General features: G+C 43.3%; 1 protein-coding gene across 1 annotated transcript; it reads right to left on the minus strand.

The window, feature by feature from the left end:
• Positions 1-2310: 2310 nt before the first annotated feature.
• Positions 2311-16151, minus strand: LOC130700246 (uncharacterized). Its single transcript, XM_057522280.2, has 12 exons — positions 15768-16151; positions 6905-8286; positions 6082-6774; positions 5240-5460; positions 4987-5156; positions 4090-4280; positions 3883-4005; positions 3651-3791; positions 3426-3566; positions 3061-3231; positions 2788-2931; positions 2311-2703 (listed from the first exon to the last, which is right to left on the minus strand). The coding sequence occupies exons 2-12, from the start codon at positions 8231-8233 to the stop codon at positions 2482-2484; spliced, it is 3546 nt and encodes a 1181-aa protein (XP_057378263.1). The 5' UTR covers positions 8234-8286; positions 15768-16151; the 3' UTR covers positions 2311-2481.
• Positions 16152-16183: the final 32 nt, after the last annotated feature.

Raw genomic sequence — 16183 nt, forward strand, 5'->3', positions numbered from 1 at the left:
TCTACGAGGTAAATTACTGAAACCAAATGAATACTATTCAGTTTTAAACAAATCAAAAGAAAGAGAGAAAAACGAACGTGATTGGTGCTATACGCAGAGTTTCACGAGACCCTCTTTCTGTTTGTTTCCTTTTCTCCAGTTGGGCATATGTTAAAACGCCAACATGTCATGCGTGGGACGAATCGTATCGTTTGCTGTTTCGCTGAACGATATCTTCCCCTATAGTCGACAACTAGAACTACCGTGGCTTTTTAAGTCACGCAAGTATAAGATCAAGGGAAAATGCGTTCGGGCGCCACGGAAGGTTTCCCGGAGAATGCGACAGCTTTCACTCGACCTCATTGACAAAACAGAATTTATTCAAACAACAAAAAATAATAAAGTATATGCAAACCCAAAACGAAAAGGAATTTCTTTTGTTGTCCTCGGACATAGGGAAACTGAACGCAAAGACTGAAAGCAAAACTATCGCCCAATGCCTGAGGTTTTCTCTTTTCGCAAAAAGAAAAAAGTTTAATGAACGACTCACGAACTCTATTTTTCACGCTTTGATAACCTAATTAGTCGGTGTGCTCGCGATCGGGTTGGCCAGTTGACATCGGTGTACTCGCAATCAATTTGATGACCATCAGATTAACGCGTTTGAGCTTTCTCTAATTCTGCACTCGCTGCGATAAATGCATCCAGAAATTGCTCATTCCTGTTTACTCATTTTGGCCAGAAAGATTCCAATGAAATGAATTTAAAATTCACTGTCCACAGCTCCCGGATGTCTTACTCTTAAAACGACCTTTCTTTTTTCTTGAAAAAAAAAGGTAGTTGATATTCTTGGCACTTGACAAATCTGTTGGCTTTCTTTCTTTTTTCGAGCTCTTTTTTTGGCAGCTGATGGAAGAAATCCGATGTATTGAGAACGAGGCTTTGTCCCGACAAGCGTGAAGCGATAGGCCGGCCTTTATAGCCATTTTCTTCGTTGTTCAGTTTTTCTTGTCACGCGTTCATGACACAGCGATACGTGCACTTTCTCATCCGCAATTCAGGCAAGAAAAAACATCTGCAGTTGAATCTCTGGCGAACCGATTTCCACCGTGACACATATATTTCGGTCCGTAGACCTTGTACAATGTCGTACACACACAGACCGACGACAGCGGACGTGAAACGTCAACTGGTAGCACACTTCTCACGCTGGTGACGTGAACAATCAAACGTTTAATTGGCAAGCAGATGCATATACGATCACTCAGTTCAACGAAAGAGAGAATTCCTGGAACTTCCGGAGAGAAACCAGAAGTGAAAGAAAAACGAGAACTTATTGATGTTGACAAGTAGAGGTTGATGATGAATGAATGCGAAACATTCCCACACGAACGAACCATTGGCTTCCGTTGGTGAAAGAATGAGGTGTTCCAGGCGAGGGAAGCTTTTGAACCTGAGATTCGTCTCACGAGTGCAATTTGTTTTGTTAACGACTTCGATGCAAATTCCATCGTTTGTTCTGTTTTTTTTTTTTCATGAAAAATCTAGTTGCTGGAACTAGAAAGTTATTTTGGAACGGGTTCAGAATTGCTTTTTGCACACGTCTTAGGAGGGAGAAGAAGACGAATGATGTCAATCTTCATTGCACGTTCCTAGAAAACAAACAAAACAATTATCTTGATGTACATCAGTTAATGTTTTTTCGTTGTACGTCATAAATCTATCGGCTCCTGTTCATAAATTGCACTCACCTTTCAAACAGTTGAGAAATTGGTTAAACAACAGCAGCGCAATTCTGTTCTGTGGGACATTGAGGTTAGTTTAATTGCGTTTTTTCATGAGGATCATCCTTCATTGCGCGAAGTCTGCGGTAGCGCTGAAGTGCGTGACCTTCTCATACCTATGAAAAAAGAGCTCTAGGAAAGACCCTGCAGGTCACTGGGAAGAGCAAAAGGACGTGACACGTGCACTTGACTAATGTATGAACGATACTGTGCAGCTTGCAAATGACTTGACGCAAGACGCGCATTGCTTCATTCATGAGACAAAGAACGATATGAATGACAATTGCCATAACCTTCCATTCCGAAGAATGGAACCTTGACTATTAACTTAGCATTTCAAATCAATCGGAATCATTAGGTAAACGTTAGCCCTGACACGATTTTTAAGGGGGAAAAAAATTAAAAATTTTGGGACGTGAATTTCTCCCCCCCCCCTCTCATTCAAGTCACGCATCGTTTCGATATAATGCCTCATGCCGCAATAATTGCCACAGCTGTTGAGCGAACCGTGTCAAAAGTCATTGGCTAAATGTTAATTATTCTTTTTTTTTGTGGTGATCCAAGTTGCTTAATATATATTTTGTCGAATATGGTACAAGTGTAGGTAGGGTCAAACTTATGTTTTATATATAATATATAAGCTCCACGTAGCAAATATTACAAGAAGGGGGTCCATTGTTAATTGGGAGGAATGATCTAGAATAGAAAAATTGTCTCGTCAGTTGATCATCATGACGTGAGGTAAGGCGTTCCGGCGCTGTTTCCAACGGCCCAGACCCAAGCTGAGGACCCGCAACCTGTGCAGCCACTGCTGGGTTTGGCCGGCATCGACCGTCTGGCAGATGAACGACTCTTTGGTGACGATGTGGTGGATCTCGAAGAAGTTGGGCAGTTCGTCCGCTTCGCTGCTGATGGTGCAGTGCGACAGCATTAGTGGATCCTACACAATGCGAGTTTTCATGAATTTGTCAGCCACACTTTGATCTTTTTCTTTTTGAAACGGCAAAATGGCGGATGAACGTACCCTATAAATAGATGGTCCAGGTCTCGCATTTTTGACGTCTTTTATGAGCACAACTGCGGCTTCTTGGACGGCTGGTTTGGCGTTGAACGCCACTGGAGGGTTATCGGTTTCTCCGGCCAGCTCGTAGACGGACGTCTTATTGTCCTGGATTTTTTTTAGATAAAAAAATTTGAACGGTGAGAAAAGTCAGAGAAAAGAAGAAAAAGTGTCAAAAAAAAAAAAAAAAAATGAAAATAGAGAGTGTTTCTTCAAGTGGACAAGATAAAGCCATACTTGGTGGTTGAGAGTGACGAGGCCCATCCAGACGTTCTGCCATTTCAGGGTCCGTCCTCGACTGCGCGTCGTGGTCAGGAGCAGTTCGCCCGGTTGCGTCAATTTCACGTAGCCTTCCATTACCAATTGGGCAGCGGCGTTGTCCGACCAACCGAGGCAATCCATCGCCATCTGCGGGCGCCAGCCAAAATAACAACAAGACGAACGATGATGAGAAAACCACCACTCGGTGCGGTCACTTTGAGAATGTTTTTGACTTCTTTTTTCTTTTGCTTTATTCTCTCTTTCTTTTTTTTTTTCTTTGGTCATGCACGCTGACCAAGCGTGTTGGAATAAAAAAAAAAAATGGAATCGTCGTGTTTTACCTTGCGTAACCGAAGGTTCATCAACTCTTCGCCGGATGGACGCTGAATAGTGCTAGTGTTGGCTGTTGAATTGGCGTTGAGATTGGGCACCGAATAACCACGTCGCCACGGTCGGGAAACAGTTCCGAGTTCTTTGGCCTCCTGTGATTATGCACCATTTGATTTTTTTTTTTTTTAATGTGTCCAGTTTTTTTTAAAAGATCATATCGTTTCGTTTAGTTTTACCGCATTGATGGCCGTCAGGTAGGATTCCACTTTAGCCTGCGCTTCTCGCAAAGCTTCGCGCATTTCAACGTCCTGCTGGGCAGTGGCACGTAGAAGACGTCCTAATAGTAAAGGGTATTTCGTGATCCTTTGCACCGGAACCTGATTATAAAAACCCCCCAAAAAAAATTAGAAAACATTGATAGAAGGAATGCAAAAAAAAAAAAAAGAAGGGGGTGGAGGAATTCTTTACCATTAGGAAAGCGTGAAGATCCATCCGTCTGAGAGCCGGATTCTCCAACTGCGATGCCCGCAGAAAAATGCGCAACAATTCGCGTTCCTTTTCTAGTGACGATAGCAACAGCGAGGCCTCACCCTGTAAAAAAATATGGCGGATGTTATTATGTACTGAAATAGCGATGACGTTATGAAACAACAAACAAAATCCGCGAAAACGTACGGAGCGGACGCAGTAGCGACGAAAGGCGTCCATCATTTCTTCCGTTTCTTTGTCGAGGAAGAGGCGAGCGACGTCTACGGTCAGCAGGTCTTCGTCGCCCTGTTCCAGCGCGATCTCGACCGCCTCTCGTAGTCGCTGGCCAAACCTTTGGCTCTGGCCACTCAATTCGGACACGTTCAGGAACACGGCATCTACAGACATTGAAATGCATTCCAATCATTTATTATCGAGCCTCTTTGAAAGCTTTAAAATCTAGAAAAAGGACTTTCTAATTTGCAAAACGAATTAAAAGAGATTATCCCCATCTGTTTGATAGCATTAGCCGTACACAAATTATAGCCTGCTGATCGTTCGATTTGAATAGATTGGGAAACTGATCCATAATTTTTATGACGACTGGGCCGACCTGGTTTCCCTTCCGATCATGATCACCAATGATTGCATCGCGTCATCAGCGTTCGAAATTCCGGACTACTTGTGTAACACTCGCCCTTGTCAAAGTTTGCTCGGTTTTTTTTTTTTTTTATCCTCCCCCCCCCCCTCCCACGGTGAGTAATAAAGTACCCATATTTCTACGTGTAATCTCTCGACATCCCATGAATATATATATACATTTTTTTTTCAAAGTTGCAGTAGCCATACTAGGAGGTCTGTTAGGTCGTTACGAGCGGCCGCATAAATCAGCGTCACGCGAAACGGGCCAAAAGGGAGAACAAACAAAAAGGAAAAGACGTCTAAAGATTTGTGGGCTCCGTTGGTGGTTTCAAGCTCACGACCGTCAAATTCGCCACTGTCTAGTCCGCACTGGACGTTTCATCCCCCCCCCTTCTTTTTTTTATTACAGTTCCTTATTTATCTATTTAATGTATTTTTTTTTTGTCTCTTCTATTGCCTTACCTAATTGGCGTAGAGGAACAAGGCCGGCGACTAGTAAGGGCTTGTATAATTCGTCCTGAAGGACGCGCAAGTCACGACCGTAGCGAACTTCCGTCTCCAGCAGTTCGGCCAGCACTTCGCGCCGTTCGCAGCGACGACGGGCGCACCGGTGACACACCAAACTGTCGCGCCTATTTGTTAAGAAAAAACAAAACACACCCAACAATGTCAGAAGAATGTTGCCAATGTGTTTTTGTGTGTGTTTCGTTCATACTCTTCTTGATCGGACTCCATCGGCTGGTCGCAATCGACACACCACGGGATGGCGGCTGGATCTTCTTGGCTCGGGATGACTGTCGTCGATCCTTCCAGTTGATGGTAATGCGTCGATTTATTCAAACGGCGCATCCGCCTTAACCTCTGCGCCGTACCCGACGTTTCGGAACCAACGCCCGAGTCGTTCCGCTCGATCTCTCCTCCGCCGCTGCTGCCATTCTATTTGAGCGGATGAAAAGAAAAGAAAGAAAAAAAAAAATTATACATTATCACCGTGAAATCTTTTTTTTTTTTTTTTTTTTTTTTTGAAATATAACTTTCGCCTACGTATTTTGAAAATTATTAACCAAAATCATCCCCCCTCCCACGCTTCGTCATCACCACCACCGATTTTTTTTTTTTTTTTTTCCTTTCCCCTACTTTTTCTTGGATGCGTTTTCATGTTCGTGAAAGTCGATTACAACTCTACATCGGTGTAAGCAACACGAGTTTTTATTTTCGACGAGCATCGAAACGCATGAATATTCATAAAGCTTTGTCCGTCTTCTTTGCATAAATGCCAATTTTCGCCCACGGACGTTCCTTTTTACACCTACGAACGTTAATCATTATTCACCATTTGGCGTGCAGTGCCACTTGAATTAAACGTGACGGGTCAATAATATCGACACGCCGGCAAAAAAAAAAAAAAAATAATAAACTTTCACCGATAGGCCAAAAACATAACGAACAATGAACAGCTAAAATAAAAAAAAATGTTCAAAATGGCTGTCGGGAGAGAAGAGTCTTCTTTTTTTTTTTTTTTTTTTTTTTTTTGCCTAATTTCGTTCTTATTTTTACCTGGTAACCGCCTGTTGAAGACGCTGGCGTGATTCCCGGAAGTGATAGAGCGCTTTCTTGGCTGCTGGATTGCGTGCTGGTGCTGGACTGCGTACTCCGATTGCTGTTGCGGTTCGGCGCGTTGTGGCGCATGGCCAACAGGAGGGCGCCCATCTCGTCGTCTTCGTCCTCATCGGCCGGAATCAGTTGAGGCAAACTGGGCGTCATCGGACTGACGGGGCTGGGGCTGTTCGGACGCTTGCGTTCACGCTGTTCGGCCTCAACCGAAATGATGCCCGTCGGGTGTTTCTTACGCAATTCTTCAAGGTAGCGCAAAATATCCTGTCGACTAGCTCCAGCGAACGAGCCGCCGCGTCCGGCCCGGCTGAATCCCCTGCCGCGCTCCTTAATGTCGTCAATCTCCTCGTAGATGTGCTCCTCCTCTGCTGGCGGAGGCAGCAACGTCGGCGGATCGGCCTGTACTCGACTGGCCGATCTGTCGCGACCGATGGACGAAAAAGACGGCCACAATCGCGAGACCGGCCGACGTTTAGGCTCGTCGCCGGCCGGCTCCGGACGCGTTGTGACCGTGGCAGGAGGCGTCCGTGTTTTCGTGGCCAGTTTTTCCTCCTTGACCGTTTCAAACGCTTCCGCCGCCGCTTCGGCCTCTTGCTGATGATGTTGATGGCCAGACCAGGCCGTCCAACTGACCATCTGTTTTCAGCCGCCGGGAAAATGGGCAAAAAAAAAAACACACGAAACACATTGAACGTTAACAATAATAAAATGAATCGGTTATATACAAAGGGTAAAAACAGATAATTAAGACAAAAGTTTGCCGCACCTGTCCAATGAGAGGCCGTCCAGCCCACGATGTTATGCCTGGGGAGAGATCTAATGTCGGAGTGACAGGAACTGATGGCGGGTCGTTGCAAGGCTTGGCTGATAAGTCCCGAGGCAAACTGTCGCTATCCGTTTTCGAATGGCGATAAATTCGGCGCGGTGGGGCCACCGGTGGCGTCTCTTTACCCCCCTCGTTCGCGCTGATGGCGATGCACAATCCATTGGGCGGAGGAGGAGGCGGCGGCGGTGGAGGTGGCGGCGGTTCGGTCGGTCGGACGATCGTTTTCCGCCGGTTGCCAGGAGATTGCGGTGCCGGCGATACCGGGGTCGATGCTGGGGCAGGGATCGTAATCTGCAGCGGTTCCGTAGGTGGCGATATGCCGAACAGATCGTGCAACGATCCCCTGGATCGGGTCCTTTGCGTCAGACGGGTAGTGTCGTGGAAGCTGGCCGGTGCGGCCATTTTAGGCCTGGCACGATCGCTCAGACTCCTGCGGAGCGGACAGTTCCTTTGGAATTCTACCTTGAGGCTGACTTTCTCAGCATGGATGGCCGTCGGCGAATCCTGGCCGGTTAGAATGCAAATGCGCTGACCGCTGACGATCAATCCGGGTCGATCGACAGCCACCGTCGTTTGCGGATGAGATTCATCGCTCTCGTCGCTCTCTTCGCCGTTGGTATCGTCGTCATCCGACGGATGGAGTTGCGGCTGTGGTGAAGTCGGGACCGACGGAGCCGTTTGGCTGATGGATAATTTCTGCTGTTTGTTCTCACGCATCTGGCGGATGTTTTGATTGACGTCGGCCGCTCTGAACTCGAATGCGCCGTAGTTGTCGGCCGCCATTTTGACGCTCGTTTTTCTTTCGTTCTTCACGACGGGATCTATCGACGGATCGGCAGCGCGAAAAACGGGCGACGTTCTGACTGGGTACAAGCCTCTGGTTGTCGACCAATCGGTAGTCCGCCGTATAGCGATGGACCCAACAGCCGGAGTGGCCATCCATCCATTGGCCGGATCCAATCCGTATTTCTGTCGGTAGTCATAAACAAAATTGGCGGCCACGAAAACACTTCCCTGGAGGGACGGGACCGAAGGCGCGTGATGTCCTTCCTGTAGGTGCGGATGGGTCACCCAAGCGCTCGTCCAGTCATCACCAGGTGCGGCCATGTGAGACTCGACGCCGTTCGACACGACGACAGTCCCATACTGGCCAGTAGATGATTTAAAACGATCCTTGAGCCGGCCAGTCCACGATCGCCGCTTGTTGGCCATCGGCGGCGTCTTGACCTTCATGTCGTACATGGCAACGTGGTCCCTTTGTTTGCGCATGGAATGGGAGTTTTTTCGGCTGAGAGTTTCGTGTCACGCCCAGGGAATGTCACCTAAATCCGGCCATGCGAAAACAGAAGACAAAAACAATGATGAGTTCCCATTTTTTTGTTCAAGTCACGAAGTTTTTTTTTTTTTTTTTTTTTGTCTCTTTCACATGAACATTCATGCGCTGGATTCGTTTTTACTATGTAACGTGTTTCACAGGGGAAAATGAGATAAATGGCGAATACATGAGCTAGAATTTTTGAGAACAGCCCCCATGTTTGGTGGGCTCATTTGCTGACATGTCGTGTTTGTCATCACGGCCGTCAAGACAAAAACTCAAATAAATGAGAAATTCCACAAAATGTTGCACGTCATTTCCTAATTTTGTATCGCAGTTTTTATAAAAAAAAAAAAAAAAAAAAAATCCGTATGGTTGGACGATCAAGCTGAATTGAAAAACATATGGTGCTGTTAATAGAGTGACAATGAACCCGGCAGTTTGTTATAAAAAGTAAAAAGACGCAAGAAGAAGACGGACGTAAGAAAGGGAATCTTCCGTTAGGACCCACCGGCTCGCTGGCCAGCGTCCGGCATCAACAACAAGTGGCAAAACGATGAAAAGAGCCAACAGCCAGCGGGAGCCGCTGGCCTTTCATTGTCTGCATTATTACCTAGCATCAGTTTCTAAAGCTCTTCTTCTTTTTTAGAATCAAAATAAGAAGATGTATCATCTAGACGTCTAATCACCTTAGACGAACGGTTCCCGTTAGGAATTTGTTTCGTACTAACAACCGAATGCAACAACATGCAAATTTCTGCTGCAGGGGGCAGAATACAAGAACAGGTGATTGACGCCCTACGGTCGTTAAATGAGACTGGAGGAGGTGCGCGATGTCAAGGTAACTCTTTCCTTAAGTTTTTGTTGAAAAAAAAAAAATTCAATGAATTCTTCTAATTAATAAAAAAAAGGGGGGGGGGAAAGGGAGAGTGACATTCTTACCTTGCACAAAAAGAGTGCAGCCATTATCACAACGGTTTCACGCTTTGACATTGTCAAGAAAAAGAACGTGTTCCTTTCGTACTTGACCGAACAAACCTAAATTCAAATTTCTCCTTCCTTCGAAGTGTAACTGGTTTTTTTTTTCTTTCTTTCCGAACAAAAGAAAATTAAATTCAATAATTTTTTTTTTTTTTTTTTTTTTTTAAATAGAAGCAACCACCGTGGAATCACGTTTGGGTGTGGATCTAATAACGGTGACTCTGTTTCTTTCCTGCTTCTACTCTCCTTTTGTTTTGTTTTTTAAATTCGTTATATCGGTGTCCCTTTTTCAATATGCGATGATGACATTCACGCAAGTCCCGTTTGTGATTCAGTTGCTTTCCTTTGTTTGTTTCTCGACTATTTATGATGTTCACTAGCTGTTTGGGTGAAAAAAAAGGAAGGTGATGGGGGGGGAGAATGGCAATAATACACATAGGAAGGTGAACCACAATTAAACAGTCCCATACCTCATATACAGTTATAGTCTCTACACCGCAAATGATGACTCGGCAGTGGCATAATCAGAAAGCGGTTTCTCGGTCTGTACGTCCATAAAAAAAATATAGTGTCTATTTCTCTTATTTTTCATTATTTATTGAATTTCGCGGAAATAGGGTCCCCAACCGATGCTGACATTTGCGGCACGCGAGAGTTGTTTCTTAGTACTTGTTCGTGATTCCGTATTCAGAAGAGCAGACGTATTTTTCGGTGGCGCATTGACACGAGCAAGTTACAGCCAGTTACACGTCGGAACCAGAGAAGATTAAACAAAAAGAAAAGAAAGAAAAAAGAAGGCAAACGCGGAAGTTGTACGCTGCCGCCGAGTGGGAACTCAAATGATTTTTTCACGCGGTTATATACATCGCCTAGAGGGTCCCGGTGTCATCGTTCTCTCTCTCCCTTTTTTTTTTTTTGTTGGCTTCTGACTCCAACTATTTAAGTCTCTCGTTTTCTTCCCATTGCTTCGGATGTGAACGCATCTGATTCGTTTGCGTGACGGATTCACAAAGCAGATCAACGAACTCATTAAGCGCTTTATCTGCTCCAACATCTACACATCATCTTGCCTAGCCTCGTTCATTGTTAAACACGGAGGGAAGACTTCTTTTTTTTTTTCCTCAGTTTGAATAGACGTTGGACGTGAATGAAACACGAAATAGCGACAGAGAAAGCTGGAGAAATATGCAAACATCTACGGATGAATGTACAGTATCCGGAGCCTTTCTTTCTTTCTTTACCATCATTATCTGCGAAGTTCAGCGAACGCAGTCGACGCATTTTGTTTGTTATAAATCTCCACCATCTCTTTTTTCCCATATTTAAAAAAAAAAAAACTTATCGGATGGACGGTGCTGTCGGCCACCTGGTCCAATCTTTGTGGTGTCTAGTAAATCTTGGAAAAAAAAAAAGAAGAGAAATGTACGGTCGCTAGTTTTATATATTACGTGTTGATTTAGACAAGAAAAAGCAACACACCCCGGGCGCATGACTACTAGTTGCCATCAGCTATTTCAACGTAAAGAAGCGTTTGGAAAAGAGACTAACGGTTAATCGTGTGGAGCCCTCTGAAAAAAAAATATGAAGTTCCACGCATTGCCATTGTATGCGGGCACAGATTGCCAAAAAAAAAAAAAATACTGTCGTGTGCCGTGTTGGTATCAAGGACTCGATCTCGTTTCCACACGGTGACCAAATGACTTGAGAATGACATCATTCAACAGCCCATATTTGTTAGTGAGGGGAGTTTAAAAGTCACCAATGTTGTACCAGTCTGTCCTCCAAATAGATTTTTTTTTTTTTTTTGGTTCTCTGGTGATTTCTTATTTTGGTCGTGTGTGTGTAGTGGTAGACAGCACAATATGTTGTTTGCATATCAACTTCCTTTTCCTCGTTCGGTTTTAATTTTTTTTTTCCAGGTTAGATTCACGTTCTAGAAAACGGATTCTTATTTTACCTTTAGTGGATTGGCCTTTGCATGCGCAGCAATGTATTGTCAACTGGTTCACTTCCGTGGTCTCAAAGTTTTAAGGAAAAATCCAAAATTTTCGAATGACATCACTCTCTCACGCGCACGCCACTAATCAGAGCAGTTTTCTTATTGGCTGCGCCTCTGCCGCCCTCCAGTCTCGTGACCGATTCACGACGCCATTAACCAAACCCATAACACGGCGTTTTTTTTAAAGGAAAGGAAATAAAAACAAAAATTCATTTCACCTTTTGCTCCTACAGATATTTTTCTATAGAATTTTATTACTGTTGTTTTGTTTTCCTCGTCCATAAAAAAAAAAAGAAAAGAAATACAGGCAAATTGATATTCTGGGTGCATCAAATTGAGCGTGACAGTGTCCCAACCAACTAGCCATTGAAACAAAAACAAAAAATGTATTAAAAATTCCATTTGGGTATGTTCTTGTTCATCTTTCCTATTGTGAACGGTGGAAAAGAATAAAAGGCCTAAATTGATATCGAGGGATTGTTTTTTTGTTTTTTTTGTGGGATGCGCTCGAGTTCTTCACGTGCCCTTCACGAAAAAATCTTTACCAACGGGGCTGTTATTACTTAGAAAGACCGAGAACGTTGGCTAAGTGGAATGACGACATTCCTCATCTGCCTTCAGGCGATTGGACCGGTTTCACGCCGAATCACGACGGATTGCACATTTGCTTTCAGACTAAAGATTCGAGCTGATGAAAAAATCCCTATACGTACTATCTACGAGAATCTATCGGGTTTCTCAACGCCCAGTTGTTGAAATCAGCACTTGAAAAAACAAGACAAATCGCAATTGAAAAAAACATAAATCAAAAGACGTGGTGACAAACGCGCACAGCAACTCAACAAGAAGTTTATCATTTTGAAACTATAAGAAAGGGAAGTCGTCCATCAAGCGTGAAGGTAAGTACGCGTCCAGAAACCAATAGAAACAAGTTCCATTTGTTTTTGTTTCTTTCAGAGTTCCACTTTCTCTCTGTCTAAAATTCACAAAAAATAAAAACGGGTCAACTGCGAGTACTTTTTTTCATTCTATTCATTCGCCCACAATATCGTTGAGATTTTAATAGCTGCCGATCGCTTTTCATTTATCTGCATGAAAAGAGTGAATGCCTAAATGGGAACGTTCAGTGAAAGTCCTGGAGGACGCCTGCCAACACGGCCGTTCATTCAGGTCAAATCCTCCAAGTTGTCTATGTGTTATTTTTGGGTATCACACACATTTTCTTTCCAATGGCAGTCAAAGTAACGTACTGCCTGCCACTAAAAATCAACTACTAAATGTCAAACGTTATTTGAGAGTGACTGGGTCGTCCATTTGCATGAATTAGCATTCGAAATTCTTGACAGCTCCCAGACGTATTGATAAGCAGAAACTGTTTTTCTCTCACAACGAGATGTGTGTGGGTGCTGGCGTGCGGAAATGTTCTATCTTTCTTATCTTGTTTTTTTTTGTTTTTTTTTTCAGCGCATTGTTGATTCGGAAGTAGAAAGAAACGCGTGATCATCTCATCCAGGATGTCGTGCTCTCTCTTTAGTAAGAAGGGAGAAGAAAAAAAACAAAAAACAAAATAAAAGATGCGCCTAATAAATTTAGGCTGGGGCGGTTGGTGGAGAGTAGAACACCGTGACCCAGATCTCCCCGAGTTCTTCTCTTTCTCTCTCTTGTTTGCCTCCACCTCTCTCTCTCCTTTTTTTTTTTTTTGCCTTCCCCCTTCTGCCTCTGAGATATTCTTTGGCGGGCGCAAAAGGGTCGACTCGTGTGTGCGTGCGGGAACAATACCAGAAAAGGCAATCAACCTCCAGGCCTTTTTTATTATTATTTATACTATCTAGCATAACAGAAAAAAAAAAAGAGGAAGAAGGAGGCGTCTTATCACTTGACAAGTTATATATTTTTTTTTTCTTTTACTTCTACTCCTCCCGATCCTTTTTTTTTTTTTAGAAAGTTTTTTTTTTGGGGGTACCTTCATCAATATAATCAACCCCCGAGACTCACGATTCCACAATGTTGCATTTTTCCTCTCTTTTGTAACGATTTTCGTGTTTCAACTGCCATTTTGTTCTTAAGATGTTGATCCCTTATCAATGCAATGTTAAGTGAGAAAAACAAAAGAAACTTGGAAAGTCAGTTGTGTCATTGGCAAACGTCAGGGCGTTAGCAGTTTTGGAGATTTGAACGCGCGCTCACGGCAACAAGAACAGTAAAGTAGGTTTCTTGTCGGATGGAAGAGCAACATCGGTTGCAGTGGGTAACAAAAGAGAGAGTGTTTGCAATACAAAAAAAAAAGACATTGAAACAAGAAACAAAAACAATAAACATGGCCCTGTTTTCTATCAACGTGTTGATACCAGAAGACAATTTTCTGTAGGACAAGAATAACCAGTTCGCTTTTTGAAATGGCATTCAAGTTTAAACGCATTCGATTTTCTTTTGTTCTTTTATTTTTTGTTGTTGGCTTGCACCACGTGCCATTAATTTATTGGCTGCAAAAAAAACTGGATTCCCGTCATTTTATGTCGTAATCTCATCGGATAAATTCCGAACAAATGAAATACCATACCGCCAGTCCCGAAATTGTTGGCAAGCAAGCGGTCAAACCCCCAGAATCTATGCCTTTGTTTGTTGAATCACGTCACGTTTCGAGCCAGTTGTGACATGGTCCGCCGCTAGAATACCTTGACCAAAAGCACACACACAAAAAAAAAAAAACGAACAAGCTCTGGAGTTCATGACTCTGGACAAAAAAGCCGCAAACAATTTTCATAGAAAAAAAAATAAAAAGACCCAAAACATACAAAGAAAAGAACTCACTAAGAGTAGAAAATGACAAGATTTTTTTTTTTTTTTTCTTAGTTTTCGTCTCTCTTTTTTAAGGTCACAAGTTTGTTGCTGCCTCTCTGAAAAACCTTATATAGCCATCGCATGAGACGTCTTGTCTCTCTCTCTCTCTCTCTCTCTTTTCTATAAATATATTTCTTCTCTTTGTTAAGCAAATGGCTGCCATCCGGCCCGGAACCGCTTCCTGTTTTTTTCATTTTTTTAAAATTTTTGGCTCCAAGCAGCAACGACTCTCCTCCGCTCGGACCACCATAAAGACAAGAACAGCAGAAGGGAGGCGGTTTGTTGCCCTTCTTCCGGCTTCGTATTTTTATTTTTTTTTTTTTTCGGAAAACATTTTTTTTTATGTCTTTGAAAATTTTCTTCATTGAAAGTGCTGGTGTAACGAACCCCTAACGTCTGTCTCACCTGGCCGACACTAGAGGAGATTCAAAAATAACGAACGTGACTGGTTTCACGGACTGTCCTATCTATTTCAGAAAAATCCCCGTGACAAACAATTTGACCCCACCTTTTATTTTTAACTAAGAGAAATGACGAGGAAAAAAGATACAACAAAGAGTCATATAAACTTCTCGTATGAATTCCTTTCGATATTTTTTTCGTTTCTTTCTTTCCCTCCCGTGACGAGTGAAATCAACGTCAGAAAGACAGCGTTCGCTTTAGCGTGGGAAACAAGCAAAATCCAATAAGATACTCATTTCCCAACCAATCTCGCTTTTTTTTTCTTTAGTGGAGAAAAAAAAACAGGTGAGTTCAGAGGTTACCTTGATATGATAATAATCATGCAAAGGCCTTGAATGTGAAAAAGAAATTTTGAAAAATAAAAAATTGAGTTTAAAGACCAAAGGAACATTTTCCTCGCCTGATTAGCGTAACCGTCAGGAACAGAAAAAGACTTGCACTAGCGATCGGATGTTAGTGAATGTAACCCGCGGCTGTCCCTCCAGCTGATGTTTTTTTTTGTTTTTTTTTTCTTACCTTTCCTAACGGTACTACACCTTCGTCAACAAGTTAAAAGGGCGTCTGTCTTTCATAGGTTTTTACTTCTCAACATACATTTTTTTTTTCTTTCAGGTTGGACTTTTGCTGATCGTGACGCCATTTTAACGAGTGCGCTACACTCTATGGCGATCACGCCCGCGCACGGGCATGGGCCTCCATGCACCATCGAGCCCCCCACGTACTGTGTAACAGCTGGTGTTTTTTTTTTTCTCTTTACTTTACGCTTGTTGGATCTGAATAACAAAACGGATCAATAAAATAAAAAAAAAAGTATCAGGGAAGCCACCGCGAAACGAGCAACATCAAGGTCTTCTACCCGTGTGTCTTTTGTTTTTTGTCCGCTCAATTGCCATGAAAGAAAAACAATTCTGTTGTATGATTGAAAACTGTTGATGACAATTTGACGCTTGTAATTCTTATAATACGCTCAAGGGCAAATGCGGTGGAGAAGGGAGGCCTCCTCCACCTTGAGGCGAACGAGGGGGTTGAAGAGGCCGAGCTGTTGAACTCGCTGGTTCGGCCCAAAAAAAGAAAAAGAAAAAGGGGGAAAAAAGAAAGAGAGTCCGAGTACCTGGTTTACCTGTCTGTCTGCCTACTACCTTATTACTCTGTTGAAACTCATAAATGAAAAACAAATAGGACATGAAATCAAATCAAAAACTCACATTGTCTATTCGTGTCGATTTGACGCCAAACTCGGCGGGAGATCACTTGCAATCAAATGAATCAAAGAGAACGATGAAGAAAGAGGTCAACGGGTCACGCACTTCCAACACTCGTGCCCGAGCGCCAAGGCTGGCTCAAACTTTTTTGAGCTCTCTCCGATTTCAATAATCGTGTGCACACTTTTCGATGTCGTTCACAAAGGTGAAACACTCAAAACTTTACACTGTCGATGCGAAGCTGAATCACTTTAGAATTCCTCCGAAGTTTGTCAGGTTTTATCTTTTTTTTTTTTTCTGTAAGATTCCGAAATCACAGCCACGCACCACAATGTCGCTAGAAACGTAGAGAAGGCGAAAAACACGCACTCACGCGAACGAGAACAGAGAACGCCAACGTGCGACCGAGCAGCTGGGAC

Source organism: Daphnia carinata, chromosome 8 (assembly GCF_022539665.2).
Source record: "Daphnia carinata strain CSIRO-1 chromosome 8, CSIRO_AGI_Dcar_HiC_V3, whole genome shotgun sequence".
Taxonomy (NCBI): Eukaryota; Metazoa; Arthropoda; class Branchiopoda; order Diplostraca; family Daphniidae; genus Daphnia; species Daphnia carinata.

Bases quoted from the DNA above. Each gene is read 5' to 3' on its own strand.
- LOC130700246 (XM_057522280.2), bottom strand. From the start codon at position 8,233: ATGCGCAAACAAAGGGACCACGTTGCCATGTACGACATGAAGGTCAAG. The intron at 5,461-6,081 runs GTAAAAATAAGA...CCGCTCAAATAG, and splicing joins CTTCAACAGGCGGTTACCAG to AATGGCAGCAGCGGCGGAGG. The intron at 2,932-3,060 runs GTATGGCTTTAT...AAAAAAATCCAG, and splicing joins TCGTCACTCTCAACCACCAA to GACAATAAGACGTCCGTCTA.